General features: G+C 44.4%; 1 protein-coding gene across 1 annotated transcript in view; it reads left to right on the top strand.

Moving 5' to 3' along the window:
- The window catches only part of cicb (capicua transcriptional repressor b), a 59640-nt gene that overhangs the window by 34698 nt on the left and 4780 nt on the right, over nucleotides 1-20162 (top strand). Inside the window, exons 3-18 of the mRNA XM_080425627.1 lie at nucleotides 1676-1819; nucleotides 2362-2539; nucleotides 3683-3794; nucleotides 4109-4291; nucleotides 5261-5393; nucleotides 5731-5909; nucleotides 8347-8488; nucleotides 9537-9634; nucleotides 9981-10986; nucleotides 11485-11627; nucleotides 12724-12884; nucleotides 14676-14860; nucleotides 15563-15955; nucleotides 16883-17226; nucleotides 18192-18349; nucleotides 19071-19222. Of these exons, the coding sequence (XP_080281753.1) occupies nucleotides 1676-1819; nucleotides 2362-2539; nucleotides 3683-3794; nucleotides 4109-4291; nucleotides 5261-5393; nucleotides 5731-5909; nucleotides 8347-8488; nucleotides 9537-9634; nucleotides 9981-10986; nucleotides 11485-11627; nucleotides 12724-12884; nucleotides 14676-14860; nucleotides 15563-15955; nucleotides 16883-17226; nucleotides 18192-18349; nucleotides 19071-19222 (3711 nt within the window). The remainder of the gene's footprint in view (nucleotides 1-1675; nucleotides 1820-2361; nucleotides 2540-3682; nucleotides 3795-4108; nucleotides 4292-5260; nucleotides 5394-5730; nucleotides 5910-8346; nucleotides 8489-9536; nucleotides 9635-9980; nucleotides 10987-11484; nucleotides 11628-12723; nucleotides 12885-14675; nucleotides 14861-15562; nucleotides 15956-16882; nucleotides 17227-18191; nucleotides 18350-19070; nucleotides 19223-20162) is intronic.

Below are 20162 nucleotides of genomic sequence, written 5' to 3'. Positions count from 1 at the left end.
TGAGTTTAAACATACACGGTGGGGCCCGGGAGGACTGCGCAGTTTGTCGGCGCGATGCTTTAAATCCAGGCCGTGGATGAGCGAGAGGCCCTGTTAACCCGCTGAGCGCCGCGCTGCTGTAGTAATGTAAACAAACGGAGGCAGAGGGGGCATCGGGGGTAATTAGACCAAGGAGGAGGAGAACAGGAGTCTTCGATCACACGCGTCCTTTCGATGGATTGTGTACGTAACGCTGCGTTTGTTCACTAAAATGAAATGAACTTTTAATGTTGTTGGCCTAAACCTTTTGTAGTACATTTTAACCACGGATGTGGGATTGTTGTGTGCGTGGTGTTATTATCAGATTGCGGTATTGCTTGTGATGATGTGAGCTGGACTCTTGCTTGGTATCACAATATCACTGTACAACACATCGTAAAAGAAGAAGAAGAAGAGGAGGATGGTGCAGTGAATATTGTGAATGATGACTGCAACCTGAAAAGGGAAGATACGGACACCATTGAACACTTATTTTGTTCATCTATGTTGCCAATCCAGAGGTTTTGGATTAAGGATGATTTCGCGTTTGGATTATTACTTTTTCTGCCATCCAATTTAAAAGGGATCTCATATTAATGGACATATAACCACTGTTTTTGTCAAAGCATCAAGGACTTGATTCAATCATGTTTTCTTCAGAGAATCCTCAGTATCTCCGTCAAGGATTGAGCATGTTTGGTCAGTTCTTGTCAATCACCTTGATGTTTAAAGCTAAAACGAAACTGTTCTGTCTCACTTGCTCTACATAAATAAGCAGCTGGAATTATTTGACATATAACATGTAGAATGTATAGCCTTTCAAGTAAAACAGTAGGTTATTACTTATTACTAGCAAACAAATGTTGATGATTGTTTGGTGAATACTGGTTATAACTTGGAGAGATGGGTTGTTCACCCCCTACTGTTATAAAAGGTTACAACAATTGGTGGTATATACATTGTATAGTCAAACAAACAGTTGCTGGGAAATGATGCAACCATCTGTGACTGTTAATGTTTGAATTGCAGTTTTCATGGTTTCTGTTGATTCTGAGTCCGAACAGAATCAGAGGCTATAGGTGTGCTGTTTCAGCCTGTCCCTCCGGTGTGGTAATAGTGACGTGCCCACGCTCACCTACACACCGGGGAAAGTCAAGGACTCATTTGCCTTATATCTTTTTGGATCCCATCTCTCCACAGACCCATACAAGGGTTTATTGTTGCGTAGCTGACAAGGCTATCTTTCACAAGAAATTGATACAATTTGTTCCTCAATAGTGGGTCAGGACAGGACCCAGAAGTAGGTTGCAAGATGCTCTGACAGGTTTGCAAAGAATACTTTCTAATTGAGAAATAATGTTGTTTGATGTGGATCTGGCCATTATAGCCAATAAGCCGGTTGAAAACCACTGAATTAGCGTTGGTGATTGGAGGAGAAATGCATTTTTGCCTGGAGAGCAGTACTTACTGCTTAGCCTCACCCCACCATAAATAAGGAAGCAGCCTCTTGGTTATCTGAAATGGAGGAGAGAGCCTGGATTCTACTGAATCTGATTTTCTGAATAGAGCATCCTGTAGGCTAATTAAGTAATGGAGGTTAGATAGCAGTTCTGGGCTGTCAATAAAGAAAATACGTACTGTGCTTCTTCCTCTGCAGTGTGGACCAATGTGGAGCCCCGGTCAGTTCCAGTGTTTCCCTGGCATTCATTGGTCCCTTTCCTGGCGCCCACCCAATCAGATGCCTCCGCTCTGCCGGGAGAGGGCCAGCAGCCAATCAACCAAGCAGCCAGCCTCAAGACAGGTACATGGAGTGTGCTTATGTGTTTGACTGAGAGACGGTGTATAAGGAGTTGTATCCTTTTTCATGCATTGTAAGCCTTGATCACAGTCATCCTTTGATTTAAAAAGTGCTTTTTATGTAAATGTAGTTTTTCCCACTTTCTCAGATTTGATCCTAGCAGGGTACGAAATGTATACCCCTTATCTGATCTAGGAATGAATCCTGCCAGAGCCCTGTCATCTTTATCCCCCACAACCTACGGTCCAGTTGGTCTCAATAAAGACAAATTAGACATAGGCCTGTATCGACCACTGCGTTGTTCTGAACACTATCAATGTCTCATATCAACTTCACTGTCTAGTTGTTACGCTTTGTTTAGACTGACCAAAATCTGACAGGGAGAAATATTGTAGCGGTGGCACAGGAGGAAAACACTGTCCGGAATGGGGGTCCTGCTGGGATCATTACGGGTCTGTGTGGGTCCAATGGTGGAAAGGTCTTCACCAATTGATCAATGACAACAAGCACAATCATCTCTGTATTATGTCCCCCCCCCCCCTCAGAGTCTCAGGGGCTGCCTGCGATGCCACAGGAGTGTATGGAGGCCCCTCCTGCTGCAGAGAGGGCAGGGCCTCCAGCACAGCCCATCCCCTCCACCGACGAGCTCGCCCCAGAGAGGGAGAAAGGGGAGGCGGAGAGAGAGAGGCCCGACAGCGAGACAGAGAGTGACGTCGATGACCCGTAAGAGTGACGCTGTGTATATCGTGCGTGTAAAAGGGTGCCACGCCATGTTGTCAGACTTTTTTTAACCACTCTTATACCCCCTATATACTTTGCTGTACGATGAATAGCGAAAATAGTTGATCTACAAGCTCACAAAGTGTCCCGGTACAATGAGAGCATGTAGATCAGCTATTTAGATTTTTGCCTATAATGGAATTGCCAAAATAGGGATTAATATGGTTTAAAAAAAGAAACGAAACAAAATGTTTGTGTAAATCTTGGATCTGTCTGTGAGGTTGCATGCACAGAGGATGGGCAATTGGGCATAAGGTTTCTGGCGGCGTGTCATACGTGGGTGTGTTTTATTTTTATTTATTTATTTTCATTTCTTTTTCTGGTATCCTAGCGCTAATTTGGGCAGACCAGCTCGGTGCCAGAACAAAGCAGATGGGAACAAAAGCATTCCATCTCTGGGCTTTATCTGCCCATATGAAAGGCAGCCATTGAAATGGATGTGCTGTCTGCCGATTCTGCTGATGTACCTCACGGGAGATGAACTCCTCGTGCTCCGTGTCTCTCTACACTTTTGATAGACTGCCAGCTCTTATATAAACACTCCCCAAATAAAACCTGGAGGATCTCTCAGTGCTCAGAATCAACTTGATTTTCTCCTGCGTCACATTCACATGTAAAGGGAACGTGGCCGGGTGTTGTTTACATAGACAAATAATAAAATATAGACTATACACAGTGTACAGTATATACACTATATCAGTTGTTTTGGATTTTGAATTCGATAAGAGAGAATGATGTTGTGCAGGCAGTGCCTGGTATGTTTCACAAGAGGTTTTGTTTTAAACAAAGTGAAATGAAATTTGATTTGCGTAGTTAATATTATAAGTAGTGCCCTCCTGATACAGGGTTGATGTTAAAACCTCCGTCACTGGCTCCACATGTGCCCATTTCTGGCCTACCATGACATGACCTGACAATAATGGCTAGACAAAGCCATCTCTCCTGTGCCTCCCCTCTCCCTCTCAATTATACAAGCACGTCTCTCATAGAACAAAATGCAGAGAGAAGCAGGCCTGCCCATCATCCGAAAACAAAAGATTATAAATAGACGTTTCAGTGTGTTTGTGTTTTTACTTCTACTCCCAGGTTCCTCCCTGGAGTCTTACCTGAACAGCCTCTCCTTATAACACCAGTCAAGAGGCGCACTCAGTCCCTCAGTGCCCTACCCAAAGACGGGGACAAGAACAGCCCTGGAAAGGTACTGCCAGCATCCCATGTACCCCCTCCCCCAACAATTTCATCCATTTCCTTTTCTGAATCTCTTGTCTCGCTCTTATCGACTCTTATCACAACGTTATTGGCTCAAATAGGAAATCTGATTTACAGCATGGCATATGTCTCACAAGACTTGATGCTAAGAAAAACTACACTAAGGGACATAAGTGGAACACAGGATCCGATTATATGCCATTAAATGAACGGTGGAAAGATGCAGTCCAGAAAATGAGAACGTCATCCCTTCTCTCTCTATATCTCTCTCTCTCACACTCTCTCTCTTTCCCTCTGCCTCAGAGGGAGAAAGACCACATCCGGCGTCCGATGAATGCCTTCATGATCTTCAGTAAACGCCATCGAGCGCTGGTGCACCAGCGGCACCCCAACCAGGACAACCGCACGGTTAGCAAGATCCTGGGGGAATGGTGGTACGCTCTGGGACCCAAGGAGAAGCAGAAGTACCACGACCTCGCCTTCCAGGTATATACACACATGCTCAACCACTGGATCAGGACCCAAAAGAAAAATATCACGCTGTAATTGTCTAGTTAGCTGTCAAAATCACTGTAAAAAAGTCACTGTATGTTGGCATTGGGATAACTAAAACTTTATACTTTTACGTTTTTTACCATGTTCTTGTCATAGTATTAGAATCTGTTAAATACATCAAAGTGATGGGTCTCATTACAGGCGTGAAATTGAATATTTACCTCATACGTCTTATTGGCTGTAGGTAAACACAGCCTCAGCTCAACCTTTTGGGAAACACTGGAATATATTCTGTGTAGAGCATGGAACTAAGACGCACATATACATAAAATAACATAGGTTGTGAGCCACTTTAACTCTGAGGCCAGTGGAAAACTGACACTGCCAGCAAGGCTACCCATAGTAAATGACCTGTAAGTACTCGAGGGTATTTTGGGCAGGTTCTGAAAAGGTCTTCAAATGTGCTTTCTAAATTCCAGACCCTAAAAATCTTTCATACACTTACAGTAAATGTAGCATACAATTGGCACCTAAATTATAAAATAAAGACAAGTTGTAAAATGGTGTCCTGTGTTGTGGGTTACACAAGAAATACATACTTCATTGACCAGGGGCCTCCACCCCCAGGGGTCTAAACTAGGCCCCCTCCTTTTTGCACTTAGCCTAACTAAAAGCCCACAACCTAATATATCACAGCGTAATGCGTTGTGAGCTTGTAGAGCTGCTATTTCTGCCAAATGTTCTCCCCAGAATAGGGGCGCTACGTTTCATGTGGTTAACTCAGTGTGCATTTGTTTGAAAGAGCATGATGCTCTGCCAACTCAATTGGCCACGATCTCACAAACTCCCTCCCCTCGTCCTTCTCCCCCTCGTCCTTCACCCCTCTCCCCTCGTCCTTCTCCCCTCTCCCCTCGTCCTTCTCCCCTCTCCCCTCGTCCTTCTCCCCTCTCCCGTTCCCAGGTGAAGGAGGCCCACTTCAAGGCCCACCCAGACTGGAAGTGGTGCAACAAAGACAGGAAGAAGTCCAGCTCTGAAGGCCGCGGTGTCCCTGGAGGCAAGGACATCCGAGAGAGGAGCATGTCAGAGACCACAGGTCAGTCTCACTGGAACTCAACAACTCCCACATGTTGCCCACTAATACACACACACACAACACAAACTCCAGGAAACCACAGGTCAGTCCCAATCTTATTCAACTCCCACATGTAAACACACACAAACTCACAAGCACCTGCCAATAAACACAGGTTAGTTTCACTGTTGCCAGGTCTAGTTTCAGTAAACACACACACACACACACACACACACACACACACACACACACACACACACGTGCTGCAGGAAAAAACAGTTTTCACAGATGTCCATGTTAGGACTTGGGGGGGAAAAATCCTCCTCAATCTTCTGTCATACCTGTGTTCTTCTGACAGAGCCCCATTCAGTTGAGCTGAAGGGAGTGGGGCCAGGACTGGTGGGCGTGTCTGAACGGAGTGCAGGGGAGGGCCATGTGGTGCAGCCGTCCCGTCCGCGAGCTTTCTCCCAGAGTGCCATGCACAGCCTGGAGCGCGGCGACAGGGGCAACACGCAGGCCCTGGCAGAGCTGGCACAGGTAAGAAGACACTGGTTCCTTTTAGTACCACATATAGGTTAATCATAGTGGTGTAGCAGTTCACAAAATTCATGGCTCAGTTAGATACATTGGTGCGATGGTTCATTTATGTTTTCGCCGCAGCAAAACACAACAGGGATGCCAGAGAATGTGCATTAATTGTACAAGGCGTTTTCAATTAATGCATTTACCATCATAAAGACAGTGCTGTATAGCTCTAACTGACTCCTGGAGTGTCTTCTCAGAAGCAGATATAACACAAAAAAACAGTACCTTATAATAATTGAACATAAAGCAATAACATAATGACAGATAGATGGGGTGAATGAGAGAGACAGCGGTTTGAAAACAGAAAAGATTAAAGCTTGTATTCTCCACTACTGATAAGAGTCTGGTATCCATGACTACATAATCCTTGCAGTGGTTTATTTTGCCCTGTTTGCATAAGCCGGTTAAGGCTGCCTAAGTGCCACAGGGAGGGTTTGTGTACTTCATATTTTCATGTAGCTCCACTGATTGACCCACTCAACACTGTGGGCCCTACCTGTCACGATTATGACATTTTACTTGGCGATTCATTTAATTGTTTCTTTCGTTGAACTCTGGAACATTATGAATACAAATGACATTTGTGCATTTGCCGTTTGGCTTTTTGGCTTTGTAAAAACAAAAAGTTGCACAGGGTAGATTTAACAAATAACATAAATATTTAATAACTTTATGCTTTCAATACAACATTTATAGTGGAGCTTGTAGATCTGCTATTTCCACTATTTTTGTACGAAATGTAAATTTTCTACATTGAAATTATTGTGATGATTATGCAAAAAAGAATTGCGATAATCTCAAATTATTGCGATTAGGCGATTATGTAATAATTGTGACAGGCCTAACTGTCGGTGCAAACGAGTCCATATGTTGGGACATAGCCAGCTAGGGATGGGTTGATAATCGTTATTATTGTTTATCACGATAAACAATTCTGACAAAAATAACACTGTTATAACACCTGCAATTTGCGACAGGTGCTCTGTACTTGGACAGCTTTTTTGTGTGTTGACACCAAATCTCTTTGCCAAAAAATATTCATGGCTAATGTTCCCCCTAGAATATAGATGCTAGGTAGCAAGTGGTTTTCAAAAGTGGCATTTTAAGAGTTTTAAGCATATTTTGATTTATCCCGATAATATTCTCTCTCTCTCTCGCCTTTCTTGTCTTTGTCTCTCACTGTATCTTATCTGAAATAAAGCATACAAATGGCTAAAATAAATCTTTAAAAGGAATTACATATCTTGTTAACCCATTGAGACCTGAAGCCGATTCTACATGTCTCCTAAATCTCAACAGTTTTCTGAAAAACGTATGTTTCTATATCAGTGGTCCTCAAACTTTTTCATGTCAAGGACCCCCAAAATGATATGTATTTGGCCGCGGACCCCCATCAAAATATTTTGTTCCAGGGACCCCCCAGAAGCAAAGATTTGAGTTAAAAATGTTCGCTTTAAAAATATATATTTTCAAAGATCTTCACGAATTTTCACGAATTTTCAAAAATAGCAGATCTACAAGCTCGTAGCGTGGCACTCGGTGCCGCGCTATGAGCTTGTAGATCTGCTATTTTTTAATAGCCCAAAGTGTAAAATAATGCTTTTTAGCTCAAATCTAAAAATGAGACAGTTCCAGGTCTCAATGGGTTAACACATCCACTGCCAAGGGCTAATCTCATAATGTACTCACCAGTGCCAAGGTGTTTTTGTTGTTTTTTTGTTTTTTTCATGTCGCCATAGATCTTGTTAAAATCCTTAAGATTGAGCGCTACACGGTCTGTTTACATCCGCGCGATCTCCCTGTATCTCCCAGTGAAAACCACGTGTCAAACGGGGCATCCATGTTTGAGTTAGAGCGGATTACGTTAAACAGTGAAATGCGAGGAGAAAAAACTACAGGAAGAGAATTGAGTTTCAGTTTCGTCTGTAGAATGGGAGCGGGCGTGCTCGTCAAAACCGGATCCCAAATAATTCTATTTCCTGTCATCAAACCGGAAACGGAAGTGGATCAAAAAAATTCCGAAAGTGCACCCGGACCGCGCATGCGCGAAAAGACCGCAGCCCGTAGGGCTACGGTCTCGGCGCTTAACAGTTGGATTTAACGGCCCGTAGGACTACGGTCTTGGCAGTTAATGTGTTAAGTGTACAAAAAGTTTTATTCCACACATCCTGCCAGTGAGATGTCTTCAGAAAGTGTTTTGAAACAGACAAAGGAATGCAGTATGCTGACTTTTCTTTCACAGACGTATAAGATTATATGGTAGCTCATAACATCTGCAATAAAATATCTATTTAAGAATTTAGGACAACTATACCGTTTTGAACTTCTAAGTTCTCTCCACAGTCTATAATCCTAGTCTATAATGTTCCATTGTGCATCGTTTCCTCAGATGTGTGGGGATGGAGGGGGACAGTTTGCCGGTCGCGCCGCCCCGCCCCTGTCTCGGTCCCAGCGGGGGGTCAGTGAGGACATGACCAGCGATGAGGAGCGCATGGTCATCTGCGAAGAGGAGGGAGATGACGATGTCATTGGTAAAGACTTGCTTCAGTTGTATCTTAGCTTTTTTTATCTTTTTTTTTTGTGCGTTTTCAAAATTCCCTTCATAAACTCAGCATCATATCGCTGTCGTCGGGCAGAAACCTCTTATCTCCATATTTTTATATTTTAAGTTTTTTTCGTAAATTAACGCCCTACTTGATCATACTACAGCGTCACACAAGAGCATAAAAAGTAGCAACAATTTTGGGTTTGTCATTATAGGAACAAATTATTATGTTTTTTTTTAAATTAGTTTAATAGATTTTCCAAAAATAGCGGAAATGGCATATCTACAAGCTTTAGCTGCAACTCTCCTACCGGATCAATAACGTCAGGAAAAGGCGTCTTTTACTCAAGGGCAGTCTTGAGGAATAGTCTCTTATGGTTTAACCCATTGAGACCTGAAGCCGATTCTACATGTCTCCTAAATCCCAACAGTTTTCTGAAAAACGTATGTTTCTATATCAGTGGTGCTCAATCTTTTTCATGTCAAGGACCCCCAAAATTATATGTAGGCTATTTGGCCGCAGACCCCAGTCAAAATATCTTGTTCCAGGGACCCCCAGAAGCAAAGATTTGAGTAAAAAATGTTCGCTTTAAAAATATATATATTCAAAGATTTGCACACATTTTCACGATTTTTCAGAAATAGCTATCTACAAGCTCGTAGCGCGGCACTCGGTGCCACGCTATGAGCTTGTATATCTGCTATTTTTGAATAGCCCAAAGTGTAAAATAATGCTTTTTAGCTCAAATCTAAAAATGACACAGTTCCAGGTCTTAATGGGTTAACTGGGTGCAGATTCTTGAGGATACATACAAAGATTATCCACACTCTCTTCAGTTATATTCTTAATTTCTTTTAATATCTACAAGCTTGCAATGGGACACATGAGCTTGTACATAGGCTATTTTCACTATGAGCCTACAGTTGTGCCTTGAGATTTTGGCTTCCCCACAGGTTTACCTTGGGCACAGATATTTGAAAAAAGCACTAGTCACTGTAGATGTATCAGGATGTCTGTGACTGTCCTTCCACAGACGATGCCTTTCCCAGCAGCTCCATAGACCTGAAGTGTAAGGAGAGAGTGACTGACAGTGACAGCGAGAACGGCTCTGGGGACGAGGGCGGCCGCAAGGTACCACACAACCTTTTCCTCATGCATTGCTCCTGTCTCGTGTTGTTACACCGGTCCGCCACCTGTGTTTTGAGATCCATTATGGTCTGAAAAGTCATTGTGAAAGTCTAAATTGGTCTCTGTATTCAGGATCTACTTTCAAATTAAGTTTCGCTCTCTGCTAAATATACTGGTACTTGCCTCATGTTGTACTTCACGGATTAACAGGAATGTGGGGCCTTTCAGTCCTGTTAATTTGTAATATCGTAGATGAATGAATTGAAGCTTATTCTATATAACATACTCTGGAGGAAACCATGAGCTACAAATGTAATTATTGTAATTCTGTTTCTTCTATCTTTTCCAGCGAGTCTTTGCTCCTGTCATCCGTTCCTCCTCGTCCTCCTCCCACCCCACCCCTCACGGCAGGAGCGTCTCTCTCTCCTCTTACACCACCGGCAAGCGCTACGATGAAGGGAGAGGAGGAGGTGGTGGTGGAGGAGGAGGAGGAGGGTTCCTTGAGCGTCGGAGGAAGGGCGGAGGTGAGGGAGAAGGTAGGGACGGCTTTGGGGGAGATGGAGGAGGTGGTGGAGTAGGAGGAGTGGCCTCCCTCTCTCTTTCGCTCTCCTCCTCGGGCCAGTCGGTCATCTCCAGCTCGGCCGCCGCCCTGGGCCTGAACCCCGTCCTGGGCATGGGCGCGGTGAGGGTGGCCTCCACGGTGGTGACCAACGTGGTGCGGCCGGTGATCAGCACGCCCGTCCCCATCGCCAGTAAACCCCGCGACGGAGGCACCTCGTCCAGCCCGCACCCGCCGGACAGGAAGCCCCTGACCCCGCTGCAGCACGCGCAGCTTCTGGTCGGCTCCGGGGCGGGCAGCGGGGCGGTGGTCCCAGGGGGCGGGTACTACTCCTCGTCGTACTCCCCGAGTCCCATGGGTGGCGGGGCGGGCCCCGGAGGAGTAGTGACCAATCTGGTGTTGGGAGGGGCGTTCCCCGCCCAACCCGCTGTCCAGCTCATAAGCCCGCCCTCTCAGCCACAGGCCCATCCCACCGGCCCGCTCCCGGCCCACAGCTACACCAACGGGCCCCTGCCGCTGTCCCTGCTCCAGCCCCAGTTCCTCCCGGCCCACGCCCTGGCGCACCCTGGGGGGGGTAAGGCCGTGACACAGGTCCAGTACATCCTGCCCACCCTACCCACCAGCACAAACCCCAAGAGCCCCCCCCAGCAGCTCTGCCAGCCAACCAGTGTCTTCAACCTGCCCACGGCTCCGCCCACGCACATGTCCCTGGCCAATGGGAAGCAGGTGGGATCAGGCTCGCTAGCAGGATATGCCACCAATCCAACAGTGGGCGTTGTCCACCCAGGAGCCAGAGGTGAGCACTTTTACATGCTTAAAGGGATACTTCACTTTCGGGCCGGGGACACATTTAAAAAAAATATTAAAAATAAATGAAAAAAGTTATGGAAAATTCATGGCCCCCTCACACATTAGTAGGACACTCTAATGCGTGAGGGGGCCATGAATTTTCCATAACTTTTTTCATTTATTTTTAATATTTTTTTTAAATGTGTCCCCGGCCCTAAAGTGAAGTATCCCTTTAATCAGAACATGGAAAGAACAATATGAAGTTTAATCTGCTTTTAGCTTCACTATGAGAGGAATAATACCAGACAATATTGAATGGTATCCACTGCTCCTGATAGTTAGGATGTGTAAATCCACATATGTGCAAATGTATTGTAAATAACCCCAATAACAACAAATAAACAGTGAAACACTTGAAAGACAATGTTTAGTGTTAACAATAGCCCCCTCTCTCTGTCTCTCTCTCTCACTCTCTCTCTCTCCCCCCTCTCTCTCTGTGCCTCAGTACACACACAGTCCCCGGTACTGCAGGGCAAAATGCTGGTTCCCATGGCAACAGTTAGGACTGCACCATCAGCCCCAGCCCAGCAGTTCCCCATCGTGGCTTCGCCACTTCCTGTCCAGAATGGAGGTCAGGCAGGAAGCAAGGTCAGTCACACCATTCTCAAAGATACTCGTATATTCACTTTCTTTCTATGTTATTTTAGAGATGTATTTATTTATTGTCCTACTATTACATGACCTAAACTCTGTCAATCTGTCCGTCCTCATCCATTTTTCTCATTAGTGTGTTGTCCAATCAATCTGAGCTTGCACATGGGCATTGACCATTGGCATATGCAGGGAGTTTATTTTCCCCAAATGTAAGCTTTATTAGCATTTTCACCACAGGCTATGGGATCTGCAGGTTTTTCAGAAAATGGGGCGTGGCAAGTTAGAATTATCTAGGTCTTGTAACAATTTGCGACAGGTACAGATAGGGAGTCGCAAACTTTGATGGCTGGTGGTAGGGCCTTCCACATTTTTGTGGCGGGAATAGTAGGATGCATTCATCCCCATGTTTGTGCTGAATTTGGGCTGCGGTCCCTGCAAGCTATGGGCTCTTTAGTCACAGTCTTGGTCCCATATCCTGATAGGCGGTGGGTGGAAATGCGGGTGTGGACTAGTTTATTATATCATAGTATAATTGTTTTATTTTTTTACTTTTTTTCTACCCTGGCCAATAAATATAGCAGTCTCATGACAACATAAAGGTTGCTGACCACTATTATATGACAAAAGCAACGTTGTTACTTTGTGCCTTGTTTCTCTCTCTTTCTCACTCTCTCTCCCTCCAGAGAATCTATATTTAGATAGCTGCCTTGCCTGTCATCCATGCTGACAATGTTTCATTATATTAACTTGATACTTTTCAGTAGAAGCTCACAAAACACAAAATGCATTCAAGGACAAATTTGTTATTGGCAACTTAAACCCTCTGTACTTAGTAAAACGGACCCGAGTTGGCTCTGTACTTGGTCTGCTCTTGTTTCCTTCTGCACCGAACCTCTTCGCCAGAAATACCAGATCGACGCATTGTGAGCTTGTAGAGCTGCTATTTCTGGCGAATGTTCCCTTATATGGGGCACTAGGGTTTAAGTGGTTAACACAGAAGTGGCCTGTGTATTTTTTTTCACGTTGGAACATTTTCTTATGGGATCATAACAATAACAATGATTGGATGTTTTGTGTTCTGTGTCTCCAGATCATCCAGATAGCTCCCATGCCTGTCGTCCAATCCCAGCTGCTTCAGGGAGGGGCGGTGCACCCCACCAGCCCCTACCCCGTCACCGTGGGAACAGCGGCGGTCGTAGCCCCTGCGACGGCCCCCTCACAGGCCATGCTGCTGCCCCCTGCACCCACCAGGTGACACACATACACACGCACACACACACACACTCACACACACACAGCATCAGTACATGTATAAATATAACTCATTCATCTCACAGTGGGATACCTCAGGTCTCAGCAGTGCAATCCATCATTGTCAGCGTCGTTCTAAGTCATTCATACGCTTTCCGTCGGGCCTGTTATCCAGTAGAAATGTGCGCTTTCATCCACAGGACTTTATTGTCTTTCTTTTACTCACTAATGCGTTTTGCTTGGCTTTACCCTGTGCATTTCTTTTGCATAGACTGACTGTAATACCACACACACACACACACACACACACACACACACACACTCTTACTTACTTACTTGCATTTGCTCACATTTCTTTCTAATTTAGGTATTTGTCTTCGAATTAACCCATTAAAACTGGGAAAGCATCCGTGTTGTTTTAGATTTTAGCGTTGGCTATTCAAAAATATCAGACATATACAGTACAAGCTGACAGCTTGTACATCTGATATTTTGAACATAAAAAAAACAAAATCTTGAAAAAGTTTGAATAATTTTGCATTTGTTTTTACACAATTCTTCTCTTCTGGGGGTCCCTGGCACAAAACATTTTCAGATGGGGCGGTCTGTGGCCAATATATATCATATTGGGGTTCCTTGGCACGAAAAAGTGATTTAGAAGGCATTTTGTAGAATCGGCCTCAGGTCTTAATGGGTTAAAAATCCAGCCAAAACTGCTGCAGCAAATGTCGCTGAAGTGCCTGAAAATGTCCCAGGTCCAGAGTAGTGGCTGCTGGTGCAGAGAGAAGGGAAGCAGCCCAGTGTTGTGGGTGTTTAGTGTTAGTCATACTGCCCACATACCACCTCTCAGCTCCCAACACACATGCATCACAAGAAATGCACCCTCTGTACACTGTATATCACACGCACACACACACACACACACACACACACACACACACACACACACACACACACTCTCTCTCTTTCTCTCATGCATTACATCACAACTACTGCACACACACACACACACACACACACACACACACACACACACACACACACACACACACACACACACACACACACGGCTAGTCGTGCTCACCCACTGACCCCCACTGCAGCATTCTGTGTGTGTGTGTGTCTCTCTTCTCTCTTACACCCCTCATTCTGGTTCATTATTGTCCCTCGCCGCTTCCTGTCACCAGTGCCGCAGCTCATTTGACATTTCCCATTACTGAAATGTCATCTCCCCTTTCCTCTGTGTCACCGTTTGGCTGCGTTTCTCTCCTCCTCCTGTTCCTCTCTCTCTCTCTCCTTTTTGTGTTGAGAGTGGAATCTTGAAAATTGGCCCCGGGCTTCACTGCAATGCCATTAAATGCGACTGCATACAATAACACACCAACCACACACTCTGTGCCACACACACAGAGTACTGTGGGCTCTGGCCGAACACAGTAATAAAGATGTTTTTTGTTTGTTTGTTTCTTTTCATATGAAAGTAGAGGATCAGAGCTATAAAATTGCTTTCTCAGGTTGATGGAATCGTTTTCCAGATCTCATTTAACCACTTGAACCCCAGCATCCCTATTCTGGGGGGAAGCTTTGCCAAAAATAGCCAATCTACAAGATCGGCTATTTTTGTCGAAGAGATTTGGTAGTACAGTTGCAAGTCAGGTCCGTTTTACGAAGTCTAGAGAGTGTTTAAGTGGTTAACTTAAACCTGTTCTGGATCACATATGTGTGTGAAATATGTGGGGGTGGTAGAATACATGATGGAGAGTTGGTAACATGAGCTATCTTTCTGTCCAGGATCACTTATGTCCAGTCCACACCAGGGGTCCCGTCCACACTGGTCTCCACGACGACAGGCCCCCCTCCCACCCAGCACGCTCTGTCAGCGCCAGGGTCCGCGTACGTCCCGTCGCCCTTGGCAACTCTGGGCTTCACCGCCATCGCACCTCCCACACAGACCCTGGTGCAACCACTGATCACAGGTCGGTGCATCAACTGAAAGACACTGTTTGAATAGAACTGATAGAAACTATGTAGAACAATGATTCCCAACCTCTGTGTGGTTTGCCAAATAATTGGCACAACCACTAAGATTTGAATGATAATATAACATTAATATAAAAAAAATTACATTCTACATTTTTTTCAAGCCTTGAAAAAATGTGTTTTCATAGTGATGCCAATAAATAAGAACTTAGAGTATACCACGTTGTTTCCATTGAGCCAAGCTGTAAAACAAACAAGCTTTATTAAAATAAACATGCTCTGAAAACGCACGCGGCCCACCCGTCTGACCACGGCTGGCGTGTTAAGTGGTCAGATGGGTGGGCTGCGAACGCTTTGGACATTAGCAACCAGTGTTTCAGAATCCAACCAAAACACTGTTGGAATGGAACCGACTCCCTGTCTGCTAGCCCATTAAGACCTGGTCACTTTAGATTTCTTTGGCTATTCAAAAATAGCAGATATACAAGCTCATAGCGCGGCACCGAGTGCCGCGCTATGAGCTTGTAGATCTGCTTTTTTTGAAAAATCGTGAAAATGATTTTTTAATATGTTTTTTCCAGAAAACTGTTAGGATTTGGAAAATGTTAAGAAGCGGCCTCAGGTCTTAATGGGCTAGATATCGTATCGCTGATCTAAATGTCCATCTAATGAATGCTGTGGTTGTGATTTGTGTTCAGGTCAGCCACCACTCCTCGCCCCAGCCCGGTCCCCCCAGCCCTCCGCCGCGCTCTCCGCGCCCGGGGGCCAAATCCTCACCGCCATCTACCACCCGCCCCCTTCGCCCGGCATCTCCATGGCGACGGGGCTGGTCTCCGTGACCGCCAGCGGCGTGTACTCCGTCTCCAGCCCCTCGTCCTACTCCACCGTGGGCTCCGGCCACATCCTCCCCAAACACACGCTGGTCCCCACCACCACCATCACGCACACACACACGCTCACGGACCGGGCCGCCGCCGAGTGGCAGACGGAGCACCTGGCCCACGTGGAGAGGCAGGCGTCCAGTAAGAGCAGCACAGGGCTGACCGTCTCCATGAGGCCCTGCAGCCCGACTCCATCCATCCACACGACCGGTGAGCGAGGGCAGGGTGCTCTTTTTAACTCATTCACTGCCACAATTATTGCTGGCCGCGTTTGCCCACTGCCAGAGATTTTTTCATTGAAAAAAAAAAGTACTCAGGAGCCGAGATACAGAATTTTTAAGTTTTAAGTTAACAAGGAAGTGGATGGGAGTCTAGATCTTTAAACAATCATATCTCCTTGGTCTTTGGGTCAAATTTGAAAAAAAAAGAAAAGAAAAAAAAGAAAATTACGTTTTTTACGTCAGTGGCAGGATTGGTAAACGGGAAAAATTACGTTTTTTACGTCAGTGGCAGTGAATGAGTTACAAGCTTTGGCTCCAAAGTGGGCGTCCGGGGACCGGCAGGTCTCCTTGAGGGGGTTCCAGGGCACATCCAGCAAAATGAGGAACAGTTTAACCACTTCAGCCCTATTTTATACTTAAAAAGGTGTTCAAAAATACTGAGAATACATTAGAAGCTTATAGACCTGCTGTTTTTGAAAGATTCTGAAAATGTTTATAATCTAACATTTTCCCAATTAAATGCCCAAATTATGGAAGCAAGGTTGAAAGTGGTTAATTATTATTATTTCACCGGCTGTAAGTTATCCCAATGAGAGAATGTATAAGAATGACTATTCAGATTGTGATTTCACTCTCTCCACTGTTATCTTCCCCCCACAATATTGATAGAATTCTGTTCTAAATCTAGTATAGCAACAAAAATCTTCTCTTATGGAGGCCCCTAGCACAAAATCTTTTAAAATATATCACTTGGACAGTGTTTAAGTGTTAGATTTTTCAGGGCACATTATGCAACATTATTGTGTACTGAGAATGAGGGGGGGTTGTGTTCGTTGTAAATGAAATCTCTACATGGTATTTACCTTTTTAAATATGTCAACTGTTATTATGAATGCACTTTTTCTTTCTTTTACAGGCAGTGCACCGGGCACCCCCAAACTCCCTCAGCATCCTGTCAGGACCCCGCAGAAGGTCAAAGCGACGGTGGCCAACATCCCCGTCGGCAGCTACGAAGGAGGGGGCCGCGGGAAGGAGAGAGACAGGGAGAAGGACAGAGAGAGGGAGCGAGAGCGGGAACGAGAGCGGGAGGCCAACAGTCGTTTCTCCTTTGAGCCCGAGCCGGCAGGGGGGCAGACGGGCTCTCCCTCCATGCACCCTGCCGAGGAGCCTCCCACCAGCTCCTCCGACAGGCCTCCGGAAGGCTCCGGTGTCGGGGACCCATCCGACACGCGCAACAGGGACATGGCCGCCACTAAAGAGGTGAGAGGGTGCACCGATGGTACACCATGTATAATCGTGATTCGTCTCTGTCGGGTGGAAACCTCATACTTCCAAAACTGTTACTCCTTCAGAATTCAAATTCAACAATGTGTCGCTTTGCGTCGCGTTTCGAGCTTGTGGATCTGCTACTTTTGATGCTTTTGTGTGACGCTGTAGTATGTTCAAGTAGGGCGTTAATTTACTGAAAAACACAAAAGGTTAGATAGGTTTCTGCCCGACAGCAACGATATACTGTAGGTTCAAACCCGCCACATGAACCTTCTCGTGTCAACACTGCTGCCGTTCAAAGGGCAAACATTGCTCCATCCCCTGGCCAAATATTTTCTTCTAAATATTCTGTTAATTTTATTGTTATCTAGTCATTAAGAAAGTACTTTCAGCCGTTTGTTTATTTGTTTGAAAAGATTGTCTGGTGTAATAGAATTTTACATTTTTTTATTATGATTAATTAGATTAACTCTTAAACTGCCAGGGTTTTTCAAAAATAGTACTCAAAAACTGCCAGCAGTTTACATGGTAAAACATAGGAAAAATGTTATTTATTTCTCTGTTTATTTTTTAACATTGAAGTGAATGGAGCAGAAACTTTTTGGAAAATGTTATCTCCTGGTTCTTTGTGAAGAACGGAAAAACCAAAAAAAGTAAAGACTACATTTATAAATGTTTTATTTTGTTTTTGATCAAAAATAAAAAATAAACGTTTATAAACGTTTTTGGCAGGCAATAGCTTAATTCTCAAAAATGTTTATAAACGTTTTTGGCAGGCAGAGAGTTAAATGATGAATTAGTAATATGAATGAATTGTATATATTTACAATATGTAAATGTTTACACCGCTTAACAGAAATTGAATGGCCCAGTAAGGGCAAAAACGAGTTAATTGCCTCAACTATCTGCTGTTTAAAGAATACTTATAAATATACATACTGTATTTATCCACCTAGGCTGGATGGAAGGAGTCCGTTCCCTCGTCTCCCTTGCCCCCGCCCTCCACCACTGACCCCACCCTGCCGCCCCCGCAGACTGACAAAGACGCACCCCCGCCCAAAAAGATCAAGGCGCGTCCCCCACCACTGAAGAAGACCTTTGACTCGGTTGACAAGTGAGTACATTACTCTGTGTGAGCCTATTGTCTGCCAATGCCTAATATGAGATGTGTTTAATGCTCTAAAGGCCCCCAGCAGGGGTGATTGTGACACAGTATTATTGCCCAGTATTATATACAGTAAAATAAAAATACACAAATCAGACCAGCACTGCTCATAAATCATTGTACAGGGCACTAATGAACTATAAGCCTGACTATTACAGTCAATCACCACTCATTACCCAATTACTGTGTATTGCTTGATGTAGTACTATAAAGTGCGATGAAGAAAAACAAAAAAAATAACATTTTCTTAATGCGTTTGTTGTTAATTGAGCTTTTCAGTACCATATCTTTGGTCAAATGGTATGTAATGGCCTGTGAGTTTATTGTGCTTCTGTGAGCCTGTGTTGTACAATGTGGTGGTTAAATGTATATTAATCTTTGTGTAATCGTGAAGAGACACGGGCAAGGTGCAACAGCACAATTACATAATTGCGTGCATCTCTACAGTTTATCAGCCTCTAAACTCAATTGTGCATCTCTACACAGTATGTCGGCCTATAAACTCACTCATTGTCCCAAAGCTCCTTTTCTTGACCCAAATATTTGCTGTACAGTAAAGTATTATTACTTAACCCTGTAATAGAAATGGAGACTCATCATTTGTGAGTTTTTTTCCCGATGGATCAAATAAAATAACATGTGGTATTGCTGTGTGTTGGTGTGACAACAGGGTGCTGTCGGAAGTGTACTTTGAGGAGCGGTTTGCGGAGCTGCCAGAGTTCAGGCCCGAGGAGGTGCTGCCCTCCCCCACCCTGCAGAGCCTGGCCACCTCCCCACGAGCCATCCTGGGCAGCTACCGCAGGAAGAGGAAGAACTCCACAGGTCACTATACACACACTCTATGGCATACATGGGCAACTGGCGGCCCGGGGGCCACATGCGGCCCCCACTTCCCTTAATGCGGCCCGCAGGTTGATATCGGAATACTGATATATTATTGATTTCAGCTGTTTACAATTCCAAACATGCAAACATGACCCGCTTTAATTACTTCAGTCTATATTAGTAGCTTATAGTATTAAAATTCTATTGTCTTTTTTTTATGTCCAATGTATTTGTATTTAAGTTCATAAAGTTAACATAAGTATAACTAAATGCATTGGAAATTAAAGTAAAAATGTAAGTATTTGGCCGCGGACCCCCAGCTGAGAGTGCTTTGTGCCAGGGACATAAGAGACGATTTGCATTGAAATATTTCGGATTTGTGACATTTCTTTCAAGATTTTTGTGAAAATGGCAGATCTGCAAGCTCGACATGCTGTAGATCGCCTATTTTCAAATAGTCAAAGTATGTATATAGGGTTAAAGTGGTTACACTGATTTTGATGCTATATTAACTAATTTTGCTGTGGTCCCTGGATCCATAGCAGGTCTATAGCAGCGTCTCTGTAATATAATACATTTGTCTGCCGAATCAGACAGTAACTAGCATCCATGTTCTGTGAGTTGTCCACACCAACCTGAGGTTTTTGTGCCCGTATGTCAATAATCTTAGGACCAAAATGACATCAGATATATCTGCAGATACTAATCTATTTTTGTTGTTGGTTTCTACTGCAAAGCAATGAGACCTGCTCATTTACCACATTCTCAACCACAGTACAAAGGCAGTCAATGTGCAACGTATTGGATCGCATGGGGATTTAGTTTTTTGGACTTCTTAAAGATCTAGTGTAAAGTATTTTGGTTATTAAAAACAAATCCACATTGATTATAATATTAATGCATACAATTTATGTAGCACTTTTATGAGTACTCAAAG

Source organism: Gymnoscopelus braueri (assembly GCF_963280865.1).
Source record: "Gymnoscopelus braueri genome assembly, chromosome: 4".
Lineage (NCBI taxonomy): Eukaryota > Metazoa > Chordata > Actinopteri > Myctophiformes > Myctophidae > Gymnoscopelus > Gymnoscopelus braueri.
This window is presented reverse-complemented; position numbering and strand designations above follow the sequence as displayed.